The sequence below is a fragment of the Drosophila novamexicana genome, unplaced genomic scaffold, assembly GCF_003285875.2.
Source record: "Drosophila novamexicana strain 15010-1031.04,08,12 unplaced genomic scaffold, DnovRS2.1 tig00000008-arrow-pilon, whole genome shotgun sequence".
In the NCBI taxonomy this organism is placed as follows: domain Eukaryota; kingdom Metazoa; phylum Arthropoda; class Insecta; order Diptera; family Drosophilidae; genus Drosophila; species Drosophila novamexicana.
The window spans coordinates 2,199,560-2,219,775 of record NW_020824765.1 but is presented as its reverse complement, the minus strand read 5'-3'; the positions used below and the strand labels follow the sequence as shown (position 1 = coordinate 2,219,775).

General features: G+C 38.8%; 1 protein-coding gene across 5 annotated transcripts; it reads right to left on the bottom strand.

Annotated features, from left to right (window-relative positions):
- Window positions 1-210: 210 nt before the first annotated feature.
- LOC115764556 (long-chain-fatty-acid--CoA ligase 3) lies at window positions 211-19,522 on the bottom strand. 5 transcript variants are annotated; one of them, XM_030707681.1, is made up of 12 exons: window positions 19,339-19,522; window positions 18,824-18,826; window positions 8,632-8,863; window positions 5,223-5,358; window positions 3,748-3,813; window positions 2,992-3,430; window positions 2,089-2,295; window positions 1,512-1,986; window positions 1,270-1,442; window positions 944-1,207; window positions 607-882; window positions 211-539 (listed from the first exon to the last, which is right to left on the bottom strand). In XM_030707681.1, exons 3-12 carry the CDS (start codon window positions 8,652-8,654, stop codon window positions 385-387), a joined length of 2,214 nt encoding a protein of 737 aa, XP_030563541.1. In that variant the 5' UTR covers window positions 8,655-8,863; window positions 18,824-18,826; window positions 19,339-19,522; the 3' UTR covers window positions 211-384. The 5 variants fall into 5 exon arrangements, with proteins under 5 accessions (XP_030563541.1, XP_030563578.1, XP_030563568.1 ...); XM_030707718.1 differs by lacking the exon at window positions 3,748-3,813 and having other exon boundaries at window positions 19,339-19,520; XM_030707708.1 differs by lacking the exons at window positions 8,632-8,863; window positions 18,824-18,826 and having other exon boundaries at window positions 5,223-5,361.
- Window positions 19,523-20,216: the final 694 nt, after the last annotated feature.

Genomic DNA, 20,216 nt, shown 5'->3' with positions numbered 1-20,216 from the left:
TTCATTATCATTGTCATTCATTCGTAATCATTATCAAAATCATATTCATCATCATTATCATCATCATCATCACCATCATCAACATCAACAGCATGGTACAAAACAAAAGTAACCAAACTAAGCTACATAAGTCTAAAAACTCAATACATGTTTTATTATAATAGCAAAAGAGCTCATAAAATCAATCAATTTCTAAACACAAATTTTCTCTTTAGAGGCGAAGCCGTTGATGTGTGTCTATTTGGTTTTTAGATATTTTCGTACTTAAGCTAGTTTGGTTTCAATAACGCATGTTTCCTCTTTTGAGCTATACTAAAACAATTGTTATATTTAGTACACAATTGGCTTCAAGCTGCTGCTCCTGTTTTTTTAGTACATTGACTTTCATGAAGCGTACATGCGATTAATGTCGTGCTGATATTTGTCTTGAATGTCCTTGCGCTTCAGCTTGAAAGCTGCCGTCACTAGGCCCATATCCGGGGACCAAACTTCCTTGCACAGCGTAATGGCGGCAGGCACCTCGTATTTCTGTAATTTACCTGCACCAGAAAGAATATAATATTAAAAACAATCTTTAACAATATATTTTATAAGTTAATTAGTTACATTTCCTCGCATGTTCGCTTATCTCCTTGAGTATGGCCTTCTCCATGATTGCCGATGAGCACAATTCTTCAAACGTTTTGTTTTTAAGCCCATTCCGTTCGGCCAACTCTTCAAGATGTTTCTGATTCGGCACGACCAGCGCGACGGTATATTGTTTTGTCGGATCACCATAAACGCAAATGTTCTCAATAATGCCACACGTCTTCAACTCAGATTCGACCTTGCCCAAGGAGACATATTCACCGGCTTGCAGCTTAACTAAATCCTTCTTACGATCTGCGGGCAAGTGGAACATTTAGCCCAGATTTTAGCGTACATATTGTGTACTGGCACATACCAATTATCTTAAGTACGCCATCGGATTGCACTTCTCCAATATCGCCGGTTTTGAACCAACGGCGTCCATCTTCATCAAAAAAGTCCTCGTTGGTTTTACCGGGCAGTTTGTAGTAGCCTTGCGATACGCAGTCGCCACCGATGAGTACCTCACCCTGTGGATAGGGTTTGTTGGTAACACGATAATTGCCCTCTTCCCAATTAACCAACCGAATGTCACAAACAGTCAAAGGTCCTCCAGTCCGTCCATAGGTCATGTCGCGATCTGTAAGCATATTGATAGTTTGTATAGCAAACTATAATTGAATATTAAGGCAGAGCACTTACAGTCCATCACAGTTGCGCCAGATGTGGTCTCTGTCAGGCCGTAGCCTTGTATCAATTCCACGCACAAGCACGTCTTGATCTGTTCGTGAGTGTCGGCCGAGAGCGGCGCACCGCCGGACATAATAATGCGCACTCTGCCGCCCATTAGCTTAGCCACCTTCTTGAAGACCAGCCTATCAGGAGCAGAATAAATCAAATGTTAATTAAATAGTTTTTATAGATCTTCTCTATGTCGTTCATACTTGTCGATCAATGGTGTCTGATAACCGCGCTGTACCCACTTGACTTTGTACTGGTAGAGAAACTTAAAGAGTGCTTTCCTGAATGCAGAGCCAGAGTTGACCTTGTCGTTGATGCCCTTGGAGATGCGATCGAGTATCAGAGGTACGGAAGTCATGCACGTAGGCCTCAGCACGGAGGCGTCACCCTTGCAGCCACGCTTTATCTTGCTGCTCGTGTCGATTAGCGTCAGCGGCGTTGAGTAACCAATGGAGACGCCAGTCATCAGGCAAACGCTCTCCGCGACAAGCTCGAACACATGCGCCAAGGGCAGAAAACCGATCAACACATCTTCCGGGTAAATGCTAACCATATCACAAAAGCCCTTCATGGTTGCAATGCAATTCTTGTGCGACAGCAGAACGCCCTTTGGAGTGCCCGTTGAGCCGGAAGTATACATGATGATGGCAATGTCCTCGGCCTTTGGTGGCACGTTCTCTGTGGATGAATAAAATGAACAGTTAGCAGTTGATCAAAAGCTAACAGTTAATACATTTATCCTAGATTTATTTATTTATGTCTAGCCGCATTTAAACATACCAAACTTGCTGTCGTTTCCAATTTTTACAACTTGAGCAAATGGCAGAATCTTAACACCTTCCTTGAATCCACTTGTGTCGGTCTTGTGCAGCTGATCTTCCATATAAATGATGGTGTCGACATTTGGGCATTTGTCCAGCAAAGTCCTGAACTTCGGTAACAGATCGTGCGAGGTGATGACAGTGGTTACTTCGGTTTCGCTGATGCCTAAAAAAAAAGTCAAGAAAGTGAGAAATCAATTTTTACAATGTTTGTTAAACCGACAGAGGCATCTCCGACCACATGCATTGCATATAAATTCTTTAGTCGAGTCGATATGACCATGTCCGTCCATATACAATTGATATTTAATTGATTCGATATCGAAATCCTGTTTTATGAGCATCAGAGCTTATCTCTCAAATTCACGGAACCAAAGCATTTCACTTATTTGACACCTTCCCCTTATTCCACCCAAAATTGGTGGTTTACCATGGGGCTTTTCTGTTACAAATATTTGGATGCCATATTTATGCATACAATAAATAAGCAAGATAATAACAAACGCCCCTTTTCTATAGTGTGGGGCTAGGGGGAAAATCACAGCTGCAGAGAAAACCACGCGTCAAGCAGAGTGCTTTGTTCAGGGTATCTCGTCGACTACTCTCTCTTCTTTAATGTACATATAGAGGCATTAGCCTTCCGTGAGTGAAGCCACGGCTAAGAGCTCAAAGTATCAACATCGGACTTGTTTACGATAAATAGCTCTATAGGAAGCAACGATCGAAAATAGATATATTTGGGAAATGTTCTTCGAGGTATTTTGACCAAGTAAATTGGCAAGCTGTCCGCCATTTGACTACAAGGGTATTTAATCTTCGGCATGCCGAACATGGTCGCAGTTTCATGTTTCAGTATACGTACAGTGGGCCACGCCGTCATCGCCAAGTGTGGCATAGACGGTTACAATGGGCATCGCCTGCTTAAAGCAACCATGGGCAGCTATCATCCACTCGGCGCGAGTCTCAGCAAAGATGACAATGTTTTGTCGCGGCGCCTGGCCAAGTTCGCGCAATCCACGTCCAAAGCTGGCCGCCATACGCTCCGCCTCGATAAAGTTCTTCCACTTATAGTCGCCCATGTTGTACTTTTTGAAAACGCGTCCGTTTGGCTGTGTTTCGTCCTCCTCGCTGAGTATCTGGCGGGTGCCCAAGCAGCGTTTGGTCGAGTGCGTCTTGGCCACGTAATTGAAAACCTTTTCCAACGTATCGATGTTCTCCTGCAGCATCTTCACATGCACATCCCGCGGCGGTTCCGTGGTGCGGTATGTCAGCTCAGTTTCTTCGTTCTTGATAATCTTTGCCTGCAAGTAATGAGCACAAATGTGAGAAACAATGTAAGCCAGAGCTCGAGTTTCAATCAAACCGATGCTACTAAATGGGATACCAAGCATGCGTACAAAAAAACGAGGTTCTTGGTGGTTTGGATGGGAAGCTAAGGTACCCATACGAGAAGTAAGTGCAATTAGTATGGATCTACATATGTTTTATTGACTGATAAGTGGAGTGTGTGTGCGCTGGGTGGGCGTGTTGAACGTTTTTGGTAGAACCCGTAGATGGCACAGACACCAAAACTTTAAGACCAATTTATGTAATAAAACACGTATGCAAATGATAAAACCTCAATGTCATCCGCTGCGTACTTGGAGGACTCATCGACCAACAATTTCTTGCTTATGGGCGTGGCCTGCGAGGAGTGTAGGAGGGTAAAAATACCAATTAGCTTTGTAGCATATAACGAAAAAGTATTTTGGTTTTAAAGCTTCGTATTTCCATTTAATCATTTGCATTTGATTTACCTATAAAATTTATAGTACATATCATTTCCTTTTATTTCTTGCTCAACAACCGCTTGGTTCCAGCCTTATCACGCTTTAGATAGCCGATAACTGATTGTGGAAATGAACTGTAGGTTTGTGGCTAGAGTTATCAATGCTGACTATGTCACCAGTTCACAGAAAACTTGCATGCAATGATTCACATTGTTAGTACAATGTATTAGCATGCCACTACACACACATGCTGTATTTTTAAATAATATAAGGATTACAAACTAAGCCCACATAACGTCAGCTACAATAGAGCTCATTCAAAGCCGCAAATCTTTAAATAACAAATCGCAATTAATGAAATGAATATAATTGCCATTCTTACTGAATTTATTGACAAGTATCTTTTCATAAAGAAGTCACGAGTAGACAAATAACGTCGATGTATCAAATATTAATAAATTTCGTTGTCTTACAACTGACAAGAAACTGTAAAAACCTACAAGATCAGTCGTTCAACAAATAACTTTTATTTTACACAACAGCTATATAAATTCGATTTCAATAAAATTTGATCAAGTAATATATGAAACTTGTATTTGTTAGCTTTGGTCTAGATGTCTATATAAACAGAATATATCTGAACTTGGATAGGATAAACTTAATCCCTTCTGAGAGAGCACTTAATATGGACAATCTATAGATTTTACGCTAGAATCTTAGATCCATACTTTCCACAGCTCCAGACGCTTCCATTGGAATGTAAATCCCTCTAAGGTACTATTCAAAATACTATATACTATTCAACACATTGCAAAAACCAGTAAAAAGAAAATTAATTGAATATTGCTCACATTTTCCAGCGTCTTTATATTAAGAGAAAATGCAGAACGTGAGATTGGCATCACGCCAAGATAGAAGGCTCGTACGGCTAAGAACATTGACAACTGACGTGGCCCTTTTCATCTTTTTAACACATTTGTTCAATTTGAGTTCACTTTCTTAGCATGTTGTTAAAGGGAACTCGTTGCTAAAACTGCGTAAACAACGACAGGCAAATACGGCATGTGGAAAGCATTGCATGACGAACAAGTTAAACTGCAACTGAGGCTGTGCAATTTGTGAAATAATAGAGCTACAATTACAGAAGCCGCATATAAATATAATAGTATTAATATTAAGTACACGAAACATGTGATTAAAGACAATGAAACGCGGTTATTGAGAAATCAAAAGGCGAAATTTAAAATAATACTATGAAGCACAAAATAATCCAAATTTCAGTTCGTTCAGCTTCTCCATTCTTTCGTTTAAGCAATTCACTCACCTTGACTCGCCGTGAGTCCTGTCGACGTTTCCATGGCGCCTGTATTACCAAATAAACCGGCAGCGTTATAATGTCGTAGACAAAGGCAATCGCCTTGATGGCGCCCAGTGCACTCTGCACCCAGAAGCTATCCATGCTGCAAGTGGATGAAAAACGCAAAACTAAAGTTAATTACATTTTATATTAGTTACAGCTGCTGCAGCTGTGTGTACCGATATGCAAATGGGAAGCACAAGATCTGCTCTGAAATTCTCTACTCATTATGTACCTATGTGTGTATGATAGTATAGTATTTATAGGATCGGGCAGAGTAAGCCGCTAGTTCTAGTTCTAGCTGCGCCGCAAGCCGAAAGCTAACTGATTTCAGTTGACGAATCTTTCGGGCCCAATACTGGAAAAGGGTTGCGACTCGCCGACACTGCAGCTGCTCGCAAGGCGATAAGACGCTGGAAAGCGTTTTGCTTCTTATCAGCGCCGTCAGCGTCGCGTAGATTGCCGACACAGCTCTTACAGACAGGAGCTACCAGTCGAGGCATTGTATGTAGGTAACTCTGTCATTTCTAATTGAACGCCAAGTCTTCTGCAACAGACTTTTTACAGGGCAATAATCAAATTATAATCGATCTTGCTTAGCATCTTCCACTTGAGTTAAAGTGGGTCACAGAGACTCATATTTTTTAGGAGTCTAATAAATACTCGTAGTAATAATCGTTTGTCAAGCCCATTGTTGATTAAAGCCAAACTGATTTATGATGTGAAAAATAAATTGTGAACGACCGTTCGAGATTAAGTTCATTTCCAGCACAGATTAGCCAGATTAGCCCACGGAATTTGTCACGCTTGATATAGATTTTTCTCTGAATATATATTTTTAATGAGTTATTATTCGGCTTGATATATATATATGTATTATTATATTATGAGCTTGTCTGTTCGCGAAAGATCGATATATGTAAGTGTCATATCTATTCAAAAATAATTTCAGTTTAAGCCACAATCTTACAGCCCACCTGCAGCCAAATCATAGGCACATGCTTTATATCATCATTAGATAACTTGCATAGTTCGCTTTATATGATTATATTTTACTACTATTTGATTTCTTAATTTAAGCAAACCAAAGCTCATATCTTTTCTAAATAATTTCAGCCTAAGCCACTATCTCACCGCCCACCTGCGGCCAATTAACGGCCCTTACTACGTCTTTGTGGAAGTGCAGATAATAAGGTAAAGCTGTTGCCTAGAGCTTCGTTTGCGTCTGTATGCATGTGGGTGAGTGTGTGTGTGTGTGTGTGAATAACATGCTAATCAGCGGCTGTATGTGAACTCAATTATCAACCTTTGCACTGACATTCCAGCACGTTATCAAAACGGTAAGCGAATAAAATAAGTCAGGTTGAAAGTCTCAAGTAGCGTGATTTTCGCTGCAGCTATTAATAATCATTTTCCAGATTGAAGGTCACGCAATATTTATCATGAAATATATTAATTGCTAGATATAAATATAGACAAGCGCCGAAGAGACGTGTTCTAAGCAAATGATATTTCACAGTGCGCGCAAGCAGACATCGAACGCCTTTGCGAAAGCTTTAATTATACTCGCAATCAGTGCAAAAATACTTATGCCATAAAGAATTGATAAGGCGAGCTCCAGCGATAAGCAAAGCACGAAACTACGTCACGTCCCTGAACTTGACACACACAAGTGACTGTGTTACGCCCGTTAATCTAGGACGACCCTCGACTGTGCGGCATTGGCAACAGAGACTTAAAGTCAATTAATTGGCACAGTTTGTTGGTCAGTTGGTCAAAAGTGAATCCAGTGTGAAAACAGGCACTTTGTTACGGAGGAGCCCTAAGCTTTCCATGATTACTTACAAAATTTGATCCCAGCTGGAAAAATATGACTCCCGTTTAGTCGCTCGACTTGCTAATCAAATTTCCATTTATAGCGCATCAAATAATTGGCTCGCAATCTTATCACAAATTTAAATATTCGTGCACTACAGTTATTTACCACTTTTATATTTATCTTGGCTAAAAGTTCCTACAAATACTGTTTATCTTTAATCGCCAATAAAAACAAATTAAAAATATTAGACTTAAAATATCAGCATGGTTTATCGTTGCCATGCCGAAGACTAAATACCCTTTAAGCCGATCGACTGTTGCTATTGAAGCTATATGATATAGTAACAAGATTTGATAACGTTTGGCAGATATTTAATATATTGAAGTGCGTAAGTGCTGTGTTTTAATCAATAACAAAAAAATGTTCTCTCCTCTTCTCTTCCCTATGGAGCTATAAAATAGTACGTCCATGTTTATATAGTTATGTAGTCTACAGGGATCTTAGAGAAACTAATAAACGTGGAGTCCGGTCAGGTTTATATACATGATATACTGGTCCGATCCGGCCTATTTGGACATATGTACCAAATATATACTATATAGCGACCAATATATCATATGGCTGCCATAAAAACGTTGCTCGAAAAGTAGGTCGTTCATATTATACGAAAAATGAGATATTAATAACAAAATATTTAGTTTTGCAGAATATTTTCACCCAACTCAGCATTAAGCCAAATATCTACAATTGTATTTAATCCTCTGCTTTCTGTTTTTTTCTTCTGGTCTTTAGTTAGTTAGTCTCTAGTTTTTGTCAAGAGATCTAGTATAAAAAAAGCTCCAAAGATAATGTATTATGATTTCGGAATGATCTGTTGTGCACTTTTAACCAAAAACCATCCGACCGTAAAGATGAGAACTGGCTATAAATGGTATTTCAAGTTTTTTGGGGTTATTGTTTTATTAAATTGACGAATGGCATGTGTTTTAATGTGAAACACAATTTAGGTACAATCACATGCTTGAATTCACAATTAATCGTGTTTAAAATATGTTTAACATTAAAATGAACGGAAAGATATAATAAGATATATGATATATAGATGGCTTGCTTTTAGTTTCGGAAACACAACTCCGAAAAAATCTCTAAAAATTCTGTTTCATCGATGAATATTGTTGAAAGATTTGAAGAAGAAGAAGAAGACCTCTAGAGATATCAACAAATAATATCAAAATCTAGAGAAACTATATAGATGTTCTCGCATATCAGACCAAGAACGAGATTATATTTTTGAATGTTTTTTTTTTTAACAGACTTTTAACTAAGTATTAGAAAAAGGTAATGATAGTGTTAAAAGATATTATTAAATTTAAAAAATAATCAAATTGTTCAGAATTTCCTGCTCAAATTCAAAACACATTTGACTTGTTCTGATAGCGCGAATCTCATCCATTCTCACATCTTTCGCTACGTAAAAGCTTACACAAATTAAAGCAAATGTTGACATGACTTACGTAAAGGTTGGGCAATTAGATAGTTCAATGAGAGAGTACTTACTGGGCATCATCTTCGATGAACATCTTGCCGAGCTTCACTGTGGCAAGGCCAGCGGCTGAGACGGAGCGACACAGACAAGGGGAGAAATTCTAGATAGCGCTCTATTCTCTATTTCGCGTCCTTGTTGCCACTCCAAGCGTACTCCAAGTACAGTTGCGTTGATGGAAAAGCGCGTAATGCGTAATGCGTAATGCGTAATGCTCAATGCGTAATGCGGATTCTACGTAGTTAGCTAAAACAGGTCGGACAAACAAATGGATGCAACATTTAGACGATGATGCCACTTTTCAAGCTGCAGTTGCTTTGATGTTTCATTTACCTACAATAAAATGAGAGAGAGAAAACAGATACGCATTTATGTAATGAAAATAATGACAATGATTAGACAATCAATATGGTCTGTGTTTTACATATAGATATGGCAATAGGGCAAAAACAATAAGATGTTAGAATAGCTCTCACCAATGGCAATGGGTATTCTTAGCTTGACACGTTTTCAATTTTCAATTGATAAGAAACTTGAATGCGAATGCGGTAAATGTGTGTAGAGGAAAACAGAAAAAGCTTCAAGTAACAAATATCCTAAATCAACAAGAACGAAAAACCACTTGGCTAACCTTCGTGGTCTCTTTCCCCTTTCCACGATTAGCATATTATTCCATTTAAAATATGTATATGGCTTAAATCATTTATAATACTACTGAGCAGCATTTCATTAAACATTAAATGAGAAGAAAATAAAAGACAAAAAAAAAAAGTTGAATATACAAATTTGAATTTAAACAAAACAGAAAACAAGTTCTACGGTTTCGCCTTGCGGTCTTGGTGTTTGGCCAAAAACTGATAATAAAAAAAACAACAAGAACCGAGATACAGATACAAAGCAGATCACACACACATTTGTGTGTATCTATATTTAAAGATAGCATAGAAATTAAATTTAGACAGTCAAATTCGTGTTGCATAATACGCTAGAAATGCCAGAGAAATCTCACGCGTGTAACATTCGCCTTTTTCTACTTCTGCTTCTCTAGGCTACAAATTGACATAGGTCGCGCCCCATGAATGGACTCAAATTTACTACAGAAGACACACAGAACTATTGTTGGGCTTGTTTGGCTTGAACAACAAATACATTGGTAAACAAGTTATTAACAATTTCTAATGGCAATCGCTTGGACAAAGTCCACAGCAAGGTCTACACCGATTGCGTCGGCAATATGAAACTGATATCCAAAGCTAAAAATTCTTCAGAATCTGCCGGCTTGATTAACGCATTGCCAAAATCGAGCAAAGTTCAACGCTATGAAGCGATAAAGTTTAACAAATTGTATAATTTTTTAATATATTTGGACGAATTGATTATTATTATTACGGGCAGCTCTTTAGGAAACTCTTCTGCTTCTTCTTCTTGTCGTCATCCTTCAGCCCTCTCGGCTTTACAGATGGTATTTGTTTACGGCCGCGTACATTGAACCACGCCAGCGAAAACAATAACATAAATAACAAGAAAGACGCTTTTTCCAAACGTGTTTTGTTTATGAACGTCGAAACACAATATAAATGCAAAATTCGACAGCTACTTCAATCTTTTACGCTTCAATTTTAGGAAAAAAAATTAAGATGACTAATTTTATTAAATAAATATATATGCGAAAAGATGTGCTTCGCAAGCGAATAAAGCAAGAGCAAAAATATATCTCTTACTACAACTTTAAACATAATTCGAACTGTAAGGCTAAAGATGAAATAGGAATAAGTTACTAACTTACCCAGACTTTTATGGTCAACTGATAAGCGAGAAAGAGCCCCCGGCTAAATGTATGCATGTAGTTCTATCTCAGTCTAAATCCGTAAAATCAAGTGCATTGTTTACCCCAAATCCATTAAAAATTGATAAGATTCGTATATTTCTCGTTGACAACATTGAAATAAAAAGATTTTGCGATTAGTGTTTCTTTAAAATAATGCAATATTTAATCTGTCTTTATCGTATAGCAAAAACAGATTAAGAAAAACAAGAGTGCTCTTGAGAGAAGTGCCCGAATAGAAGATACCCTAAGCTCCGCGACAAGCTTCCTTTACAAACACATAAGCATTTTTCTAAAATATCCACACTATGGGAATTTTATATAAAAAATAAATATAATATATGGGAAACATATACATACATATGTATATATAGATCTTGAATAGATTCGGTGCTTGTGGTCCGATCTTTTAGAAAATTTATTGACATACATATGGCGTAAACAACAAATGTAAAGAAATGAAATAAAAATTATGTTTTCTTTTCTTCATAACCAGAAAAGGATATATTTTAGATCTCTAAGCGAGAGAATACATGAAAAATTTGGTGAATCTAGAGCTCAAATATTGACTTTTTGGGAATTCCACAAATTTGTAGCTTCCTAGATCGACGCACGCATAAGTTAATTGCACACTATGTGGCTGCCATATTGAAGCTCTCTTAGAATCGGACTATAAGCACCGATGATCGTCAAGATAACATTTAGCAAAGTGTGCAGCATAGTAGAGAAGGCATCCTGTGGCATCCAACCCAACTGGAGGTTAAGTTGCAGCAAGCACTCTGCCCATGGGGAGCAGAACGACTTGAGCGAAAGTTGTTGGCACATTGTCACAATTTGCAAGCCATTGCAATCGCCAAATTGTAGGCTAATGAATGAAAATTGTATGCAAACAGAATAGATTGAGTTCAGGCAAGTTTGTAGGCACACGGGTCCAAGTTTTGAACTTTGAACGTACACGCCGCCGCGTGTGCGACGATCGTGACCCTGATCAAAGTTAAATTGCAGCTAAATGGAATCATAAGAATCAAACTACGACGACGACACCACCGCCGAACAGCTGGCCAAACAGTTATGCAAACATGCTCTGGATTAAGACAATCAGGAAATGAGACACGTATCACTTGAACGACAGCAACATATTCGGAGGCACTTTGTACCCAGCTCCCCGAACCGCCCAAGCACACTCCACTCAAATGTTGGACAAGTGAAAAAGTGTTGCGGCTGCTAAACGAGCGGCACATCTGATTTAATCAGTCGGTTTAGATAATCCCTTTCATGCGTTCTGCTAACTATAATCGCCCGAGATAGACGAGTGCTGTGCGAGTGGAGCAGCGAACCCAAATAGATTGTCATTATCATAACAGATGGGATGTGAGATATGCTCGGTTATGGCAAATACATATTTGCAGGTCTGCTCAATTCAATTTATTCCCGCTTTCATTTCAAAGTTCAACGTTAAGTATCAGGTTTTAATACTCGTTCACTGCCAATCTGAGCATTAGGTGAAACTATTTTAATTGCTTTGATTAAAACAATTGCGGGCACCGTTTTTATTATACACACTGCGTATGCAGCCGTTATAAACATTTTCAATTTGTTGTTATTGCGCCAATTTGTATTTATACAAGTCGATCTACCCTTACGAGGCATTCGAATCTTTTTGTCACGGAATGTGCAACGCATGGAAGGAGATGTCTTCAATTCCATGAAGTTCATGTCTGGCTATCCTGGATCGCACTCCCATATCGAATAGCTGCCTGAGAAAGCTTTATAATAGGCTAAAGTTTATCAACAAAAGCACATTTTATAGAACTTATGTTTGCAAGGGTATTTAGACTTCGGCATGCCAAAGATGGCTTGTGGCATGTTTTTGTTTTCTTTTGTTGTTGTTTGTCGTGTGCAAAATGCGCGTTTTCCACTTTTTAAAACAGCGGACCATTTGGCTTTTGCATACACGGCACAACGAACACAACAACAAATACGATTGGTGGAAATCATTGAGCCAATGTGAATTGTGGGCTAGACGTCATGCTCGACTAACTGGAAATGCAACCGAGAGACTGGCTTGACAGCCAGCCTCGAACTTGAAAGTGCATTTGTGCATGTTGACGGCGTTGTGATTTCACTGACATCAGCCAAAATATTATTTGCCCAACTCGACAGAGTTTCAAGAGTTTCATGTCGATAATCACAATCACGCAGCAGGCCAATTGCACGGCTCACAAAGTCCAAGTTCGGTGCAAAGTCCCAGGTAATCGAGCTTGAAACAGTAGAACGATACCAAAGCACAAATATTTGGATACGTTATTGTGTGAACTATTCCGAGCCTAGCCTATGTTATTGTAAACCTTTTCAAATTGACCACGTGCCCGCCCATAAATAACGAGACTAACTCACTTGACTTACAAATAAAACAAACTAAATCAAATTATAAGCTGTGCACTAATAAAGGAATTTCGCCCGCATTTATCATCTAAGAGGGACGGATTTTACAAAGAGTGTGAAACGCGTCTCAAACTTACATTTGAAAATGATTCCCAATCCACCAATATTCCACTGTTGCGGGTGAAATACTTTTTCGTTAAGTTCCTATGAAGGGCTTTGATGCCAATCTCCCAAAAATTCTTTCAACCGAACTTGAATTCTGTGACAAATGTGAAATACTTCTTAAAATTTGAGCAAAAACTTTGATCCCAACCGCTTAGCTTTGCCCCGTTATAAGCAATCACAGGTAAAAAGGTAGGTGATTATAGAAAACAAAAGTTTTTCAAATTTAAAAAATACTTTCTATAATTAAATAATATTTATTGTAGCGCTTGCTGTTAAATGTTTTAAATTGCCAATTCAACCTATCTGGCCTGAACTGATTAATAATTAAAAAAAAAAACTCAGAATTTAGTGCCAGACTTTGAAATAACATTTGCACAACACATGCAAATTTAACATTTTTCGAAATGAGCACCTTTGTAATTTGTATGCCCCGTACGTAACGGGTAATTAAGGTCAGGTGAAGTAACAAATTTATGTAAATGTTCCACAAATAAATAAAAAAAAAAAAAAAACAAGTAAGACTAGCTTATTAATAAGCATCATTAGCAATGCAAATGCCGCCAATATTGAAGAAAAGTTCAAATAGAAACATTTCACAAATCTAAAAACAATCTAATAACAAAATAGAACGACAAATGTTTATTAGACTAACTAACTAATGCGCTCACATGCTTTGTACATGTTAATATGTGTGTTTGTACATGTTAATATGCATTCGTCGGACTAATAAATATAAATATTGTATTTTTTTACTTGACCACATTTTCTTTAACTTAACTTTGCAAAGTGCCTGTTAACTAAATAAAATATACTTTCATGACTATTTTAACAGTTTCCGCCTACTGTAACAAAAAATTGCAGTAAAACTCAATGTTTATGCCTAAAAAAAAAGTCGATCAAATAAGCCCACAAACAACGTTTTGGTCATTAGAAATAATGATAAATGATTTTTCTGAATAAGAAATATCTCATTTTTTTTGTATTTGCTGCAATGATATAAGTTTTACAGTTAATTTATTTATTGACATCAGCTCACACACAGCAATTGCTGCCTTGTTGCGCCAACAAACTTGATTGCGCAAATAGCTTGCGCAGTCACTTGAACTTTGGCATTCGCAGCAAGACCATAAACATTCAACCAAGGTGCTAAATTCGAAACGGCATGTAACGGTGCTCGTTAATCATCAGCATATCGATGACACGCGAGCTGCCTTGACATTGACGGGTGCAGGGAAGGCGGCGGTCAATGATTCTCCATACATGTGCATATGCATATTCCTGCGTACATACATGTACATACATATACGCACACACACACACATATGTATTATTGCACATATAATGCTCAAATGACCTGTGATCAAAAATGAGAGCAACTGTTCTTTGTCATTGTCTATGTGTTTCCTAATTCTCTCGCCCGCTCGCTCGCTCACTCGCTCTATCTCATTTGCTCAAATGGGGTAAGAAAATCATCGTATGACTGTGTCAAAGTCCGAAATAAAAATAATTTCTGTAGTTATTTTATTTTTTTTTTTTTTTTTTAGTTTTTGTATGCAGCTTATTGAGCGCACATAAAATGAGAAGAATGCTCGCGCAAGATTGAAATAAAACAACAATAATCATAAATTTAAAGCGCTGAATATTTCATAAACTGAAAAGAGAAAGAGCAACAAGTATGCAAAACAAACAAACACAAACCGAAGATTGTGTGGGAGAATTGAAATAAATTCGATTGCCGGCAAGTGCAGCACGCCGCCCAAACGAAAAGAGAGAGAGCAAGAGCGAGAGCAAAAGCTCACACAAACACAACAACAGCAAGCAGATAAGTAGGCAGACAGTGCTGCCTGTTATTCGCACTCTCTTTTGCACTCGCTCATTTCGCCTGCCTCTCGCTCTGCTTGCCATCACATCGGCAAGGCAATGGGCGATCATGCATGAGTGTGTGGGAAAGTGATGTGGGACTGACGTTGACGTCAACGTCGACGCATGCTCAACTACACACACACACACACACACACACATGCAAGTGACCTAGACAAGTATGCGTGTAGTTATCTTTAGAGTGACCATCACAGACAGCTTTCCCAGTCTCCCCAACCCTGTACTCTCTACCCTGTAAAGCACGTGCCATGCAAAGTGAAAATTTTCCACAAGATAAACAACACATTGGCAATGATCATGATTACAGAGAGCACAAGCACGTCGCAAAAGGCCGGTTTAATGCATTATAAAAATACGATACGGCAATACGGGCAACTCGATGCCCGTTGGCAAAACCGGTTAGAAAATCTTTTCGCATACATTTCAACGTCGTGACTAAAGCAAACATAGTTTAAATGTGTGTAGGTGTGTGTGTGTATGTGTGTGTGTTGATTGTTCATCAGTGTGAGGTCTTCAGAAACAAACGTGTTTAGTATTGTATGCCAAAATGCGGATTTATTCACGCCCCACAGATACTATTTATATACCCCTTATTAATTACATATCTAACGGATGAGCAGCTCATTTCCGTATGTTTGTGAAAACAACATTTTTGAACTAACGCTCTCTCCTCATGCATATGTTCTTCCCTAAAAAAATTGCTAATATTACATATTATGAATCGAATTCTATATTTCCATATTCATTCATGTATTTTTGGAACCAAATACTGTTATTTTTGGAACAGGAAAAACAAAGCTTACCACGGCCTAATAATAGCCCTGAAGTGGCCTAAGTGGGTTAAACTTATTTTAATTAGACCTAAGAAACCTGCAAGCCACATTACATAAGATTTTACTTCTGAAAATACCTCACTTGCAACAGAGTTTTAATAAAATTATAAAAAAAATGGTCACCCTTAAAGAGCAAAGTCGAGTAAATAAACACAAGGTGAGCACTAGATTTGTTAATAACTCAAAGTGAGATAATGATACTGAGGAGGAGAAGTGAGGAGAGGGGAGGAGAGGGGAGGAGAGGAGAGAGAGAGGTGTCTTAAAATTGCAGCTGATAAAGTGTTCACACTTAATACATATTTACATATTAACATATATTTTTATGTAAATAAGTTAGCATTGGTTGCAGAAACTTTTTGTTGAATCTTCTGGCAAATATACGCATTGGCATGTCCACATACATATTAAGCACTAGCTGGCATTTCCCGGCCTTTTCCGTTGTATCGAATAATAATTCCACCCATTTTCCGCCCATATTCCACCCATTTCCCACACGCAGCAAATGGAAATCGAGCCGTATGTCATTGTGAAACACATATCTTTCAAGTCATTCCGTAGTTTTTAAAAAAAAAGTTTGGATAAGCTACACATAATTTTTCACCAAGAAGAGGTGGGTTTGCTTCAAAATGTGGAACGCATATGAAATGAATTTTCTATAAATTTTCTTTATGTTCCTACTTTGTCTTCATTAAGCCAAAAATACGCCAGCCAATGGCTTTAACATGAGCAGCGGGATATATAAATAGCTGTCACTCTTCTTCCATATGGACGAAGTTTAAGTAGAAGTTTAAGGAGTACGTTGTTGGGAGATGCCTCAGAAAGAGAGAGAGAGAGAGAGAGAGATCTCGCCAGATCGATCACGTCTACTCTCTCTAACTTTGAACTTTTCAAAGCATCCATCTAATAAATAAAAATGTTTCATACAACGTTTTGCACGCTTTTTCCACACTTGCGGGTGGAATTTCCAAAAGCCTCATCTTCCAACTTAAGCATTCTAGCTTTTACGATTTATCCTTCAGTTAGTTGAATCTGCGGTGCCCTGTTACCGGATCTAAAATGCACTACAGAGTAAAAGTCTGCATACATGCATACATACATACATACATATGTTCATGTAGTTACATAGAAATCGCGTGACTATTTCTGCTGGGCCCCAAAAGCAACGGCAACGGCAACGGCAACTGCAACGGCATAAAAAGAAAAGCGCCAGACAAAAAGTCAATGGGTGCAGGAAAATCAGTTGAGGGTTGGTGCGGCAACATGTCGTGGCACGTTTTCTTCGCCTTCTTTTGCTTTTGGATATACCAGCTGAAAATCGTACGAGTTTCAGGGGAAATGTTGCGCAGCAACAGCACAACAAAAGTGCGGCGAATAGGGCGAAATAAGCGAAAGAGGGCGAATAGCATGGCAATGGGTTGCAATGCCTCTGACGTTGACGTAGACGTCAACTGTACAAGAGCACAGGGCGAAGGCGAAGAGAGCACGCGCTCTCGCAGCCGTCTCATTAACTGTGGCGGCGGGCTAAAAGGTCAAAGAGCACGTTGCTTACAATGTTTCAATGCTGCTTGGCCCCGCTGCTCTGCTCTGCTTTTGACAATTGGGTTTGGCCATGAATGAAAGCTGCGACCGGCAAACGCTACATACACATATACATACATGTATGTTATCGCAGACATACATGTGTATGTATGCGCGTATAAATGCCAGACGGAAAAGGACTGAGGGTGTTAGTATAAAGAAGTATTTATGAAAAGTCTTAAAAATATCTGAGATGAATTGAATGAATTTTCCAATTTGAAAGTAATTGTAAATAATAATGTTTCTTTAACACAACCGGAAAGCACATGCAATATATATTCATTACAATAACAGTTCTGTGAAAAGGCAACTGTACACAGAATATGTTGAGCACAAATAAAAAATGTAAATGCCAAACTTCAGTTTTCGCTCACATGTACATGGAATCGTCCAACTAAACCAACTGGTGAAATGTGCGCTACTTAACGTGCCCGCCGCAAGTGATAAACGACTGCAAGGGCACATGCTTCCGGGCCATAACAAAGCCGCACCCCAGAAATCAAAAATCAGAAATCAGCTCGCCAACGCGTCATTGAAAATGCATCAGCATTTGCATGGGCCATCGCTCGGCTCCGCTCAGCTGGTCAGTGAGCGCCGTCGCAATGGCAACAACAACAGAAACATATGACACATCCACAGCACACATGACCCCGCAGCGACCCACAATGCGCAGCAGAAGAAGAGCAAGCACAGCAAAACTCGCATGATTTTCAGTTGGTATAATAAACCGAGCAGACAAGAGAGTGTGGGAGTAGAAGAGCGACTGAGTCAGCTAGCTGGTCTCTCTCCAGTCTGGAAGAGAGCGTGCGCATATTTTGACAAGAAAGTGATGCACGTGCACGCGGCCAATAGGGGAAATGGTTGGGCAGCATAAGAGAGCGCCAGAGAGCACAGAGCAGAAATTGAGAGAGCTTTGTTTTTGTAAGCATATTTAAAATCATTTTTGATTTGTGGTTAACTGTAACTAACGGCACAACGTGCATTTTTGTATACATTGATTGCATACATTGTGATATTCTATTTGGAATGAGAGCTGACAACTTTTTTAAATTTGTATAATTGACAAGCAGACAGAAATCAATAGATAAATAAACAAATCATTTGTTCTATTTATTCGGTTGCCATTGGCTGCATTGCATAATGCATATGCAGCGTGTTGCTCAATGCATCCGCTCTCTCTCTCGCAAATTGAAACTGGGTCAACGTGCGTTGTTTACCGCAATTGCAACTTGTTAAAATTTAAAGTGGCAATGCCATCATAAAACACTTAAGAAGTGGACAGCGCGGCTGCCTGGGGGGAGCTCCATTTGTATTTCCGACACGGGCATTGATCAGGTGGCGTGACATTCGAGCCGCCGCGCCGGCAAAGGGAATCCGTCAGAGTAAGAGAGAGATAATGCACGTCTCTGTCTGTTTGTGCGTGTGACCTGTGTCAGCTGAGCGATGGACAGGCAGAGGCAGAGGCAGCGGCAGAACGTATGTAGCTAACTATGTAGTTGCATACGACATAGACACCGTTATATGAATTTAAAAGCTTACCTGCTGTATTTGCAAACGGTTATAGTAATTTCCAGAGTTTTTGCGTCGTTGTGTTTGGAATGCCGTTATTTGCATTGGCAAACGAGCGTAGGCGAGCGAAGAGAGAGCGAGGCAGAGAGTGCGAGAGAGAGAGAGAGAGAGGAGCGCGCACATGTAATAAACACCAAACAAATGTATTATTAAACATGAAATTAATTAGTAAACAATTATTTTACTTTGTTTTTAGCCAATGCAACATTTTAGTTAAACATAATCACACACAGATTTTTTTTGGCGTAATAACCCATTGAGAATTTGAGTGGCGCTTAATCACTTTAACTAATCCATGATTGCCAACGCTAATTGGGTTATTTTAATTTTTAACTTTCACCAAATTACACACTAATGCACATGTTTTTTGTTTTGTAGTTGCGCTTTTGCCAATTCACACTCACAAACACACTTACAAAGGAACTATCACGAGCCAACAGCTCATTCGCCGCCGGGCGAAAAACGCAAAGCGATTTATTACTTACACAAAGCTTTAAAGTTAGGATTTTGCTTTCAATTGCGTTTCAAGATTTTAGTATGCGTTTTAATTTCGCGCCCGCATGTACATATATAAACACACAAACTTCTTTCAATAGATATGTGTATGTATGTATGTATATGTGTATGTACGGCCACAACGCGTCCAATACAACGTTCTCAAAACACGTTGAGTTTGCTTCTGATACGTGTATAAAATGTCGCCGTCGCTTTTGCCACGATTATTTTCACCGTCTGATTCCGACCACTCACTCACGCACACACAGGCAAAGCTGTTTGACGCTCTCTCTTGCTCTGGCTCTTGCGGTCAAATCTGTTTTATTATTACCTACTTGTGCAGCACATGCAGATGCAGTACGTTTAGTCGGTAATTAAAATAAGTAATGTTAATATTAAGAGATTTATGTGTCCCATTTAAGCGATGCTGCGGCTTTTACTATTATTTACACGCGGCGCGCTTCCAATTGTTATTTTCATTTCTTTTTCTTGTTGATGCTTATATCGTATTAAAGTATCGATAGTTCAACTTGAAAATTTAAATCTACGATATTTCTTACCGATTCTAATGTTATTGATACTAAAACGTTTACATATTGGGACAAACTGTGATTACGATTCTCGCTTGCATGGCTATATGTATGTCAAGTGCATTTTCTAAAGCCTTGGACTTATTAGACTGCAAATTAACTGTAATAACATACTTATCGATACATTTTATGCAACAAATGTAACAAATAAACATCGGCAAATTCAATGATATCATGTACATCCACCCAGTCGGTACGCGCAGTCCATGCCTTTACTTTTGTGTTTACGCCAGTTACCTTCGTCATAATTTACTTTGCAATGACAGAGTGCATATCAC

What these genes read in the sequence shown, in the direction of transcription:
- LOC115764556 (XM_030707681.1), bottom strand. Translation starts at nt 8,654, where the DNA reads ATGTTCATCGAAGATGATGCCCA. An exon ending in AGGACTCACGGCGAGTCAAG is followed by an intron (nt 3,814 to 5,222) that starts GTGAGTGAATTG and finishes CACTCCTCGCAG; the next exon opens with GCCACGCCCATAAGCAAGAA. An exon ending in ACGCAGCGGATGACATTGAG is followed by an intron (nt 3,431 to 3,747) that starts GTTTTATCATTT and finishes CATTACTTGCAG; the next exon opens with GCAAAGATTATCAAGAACGA.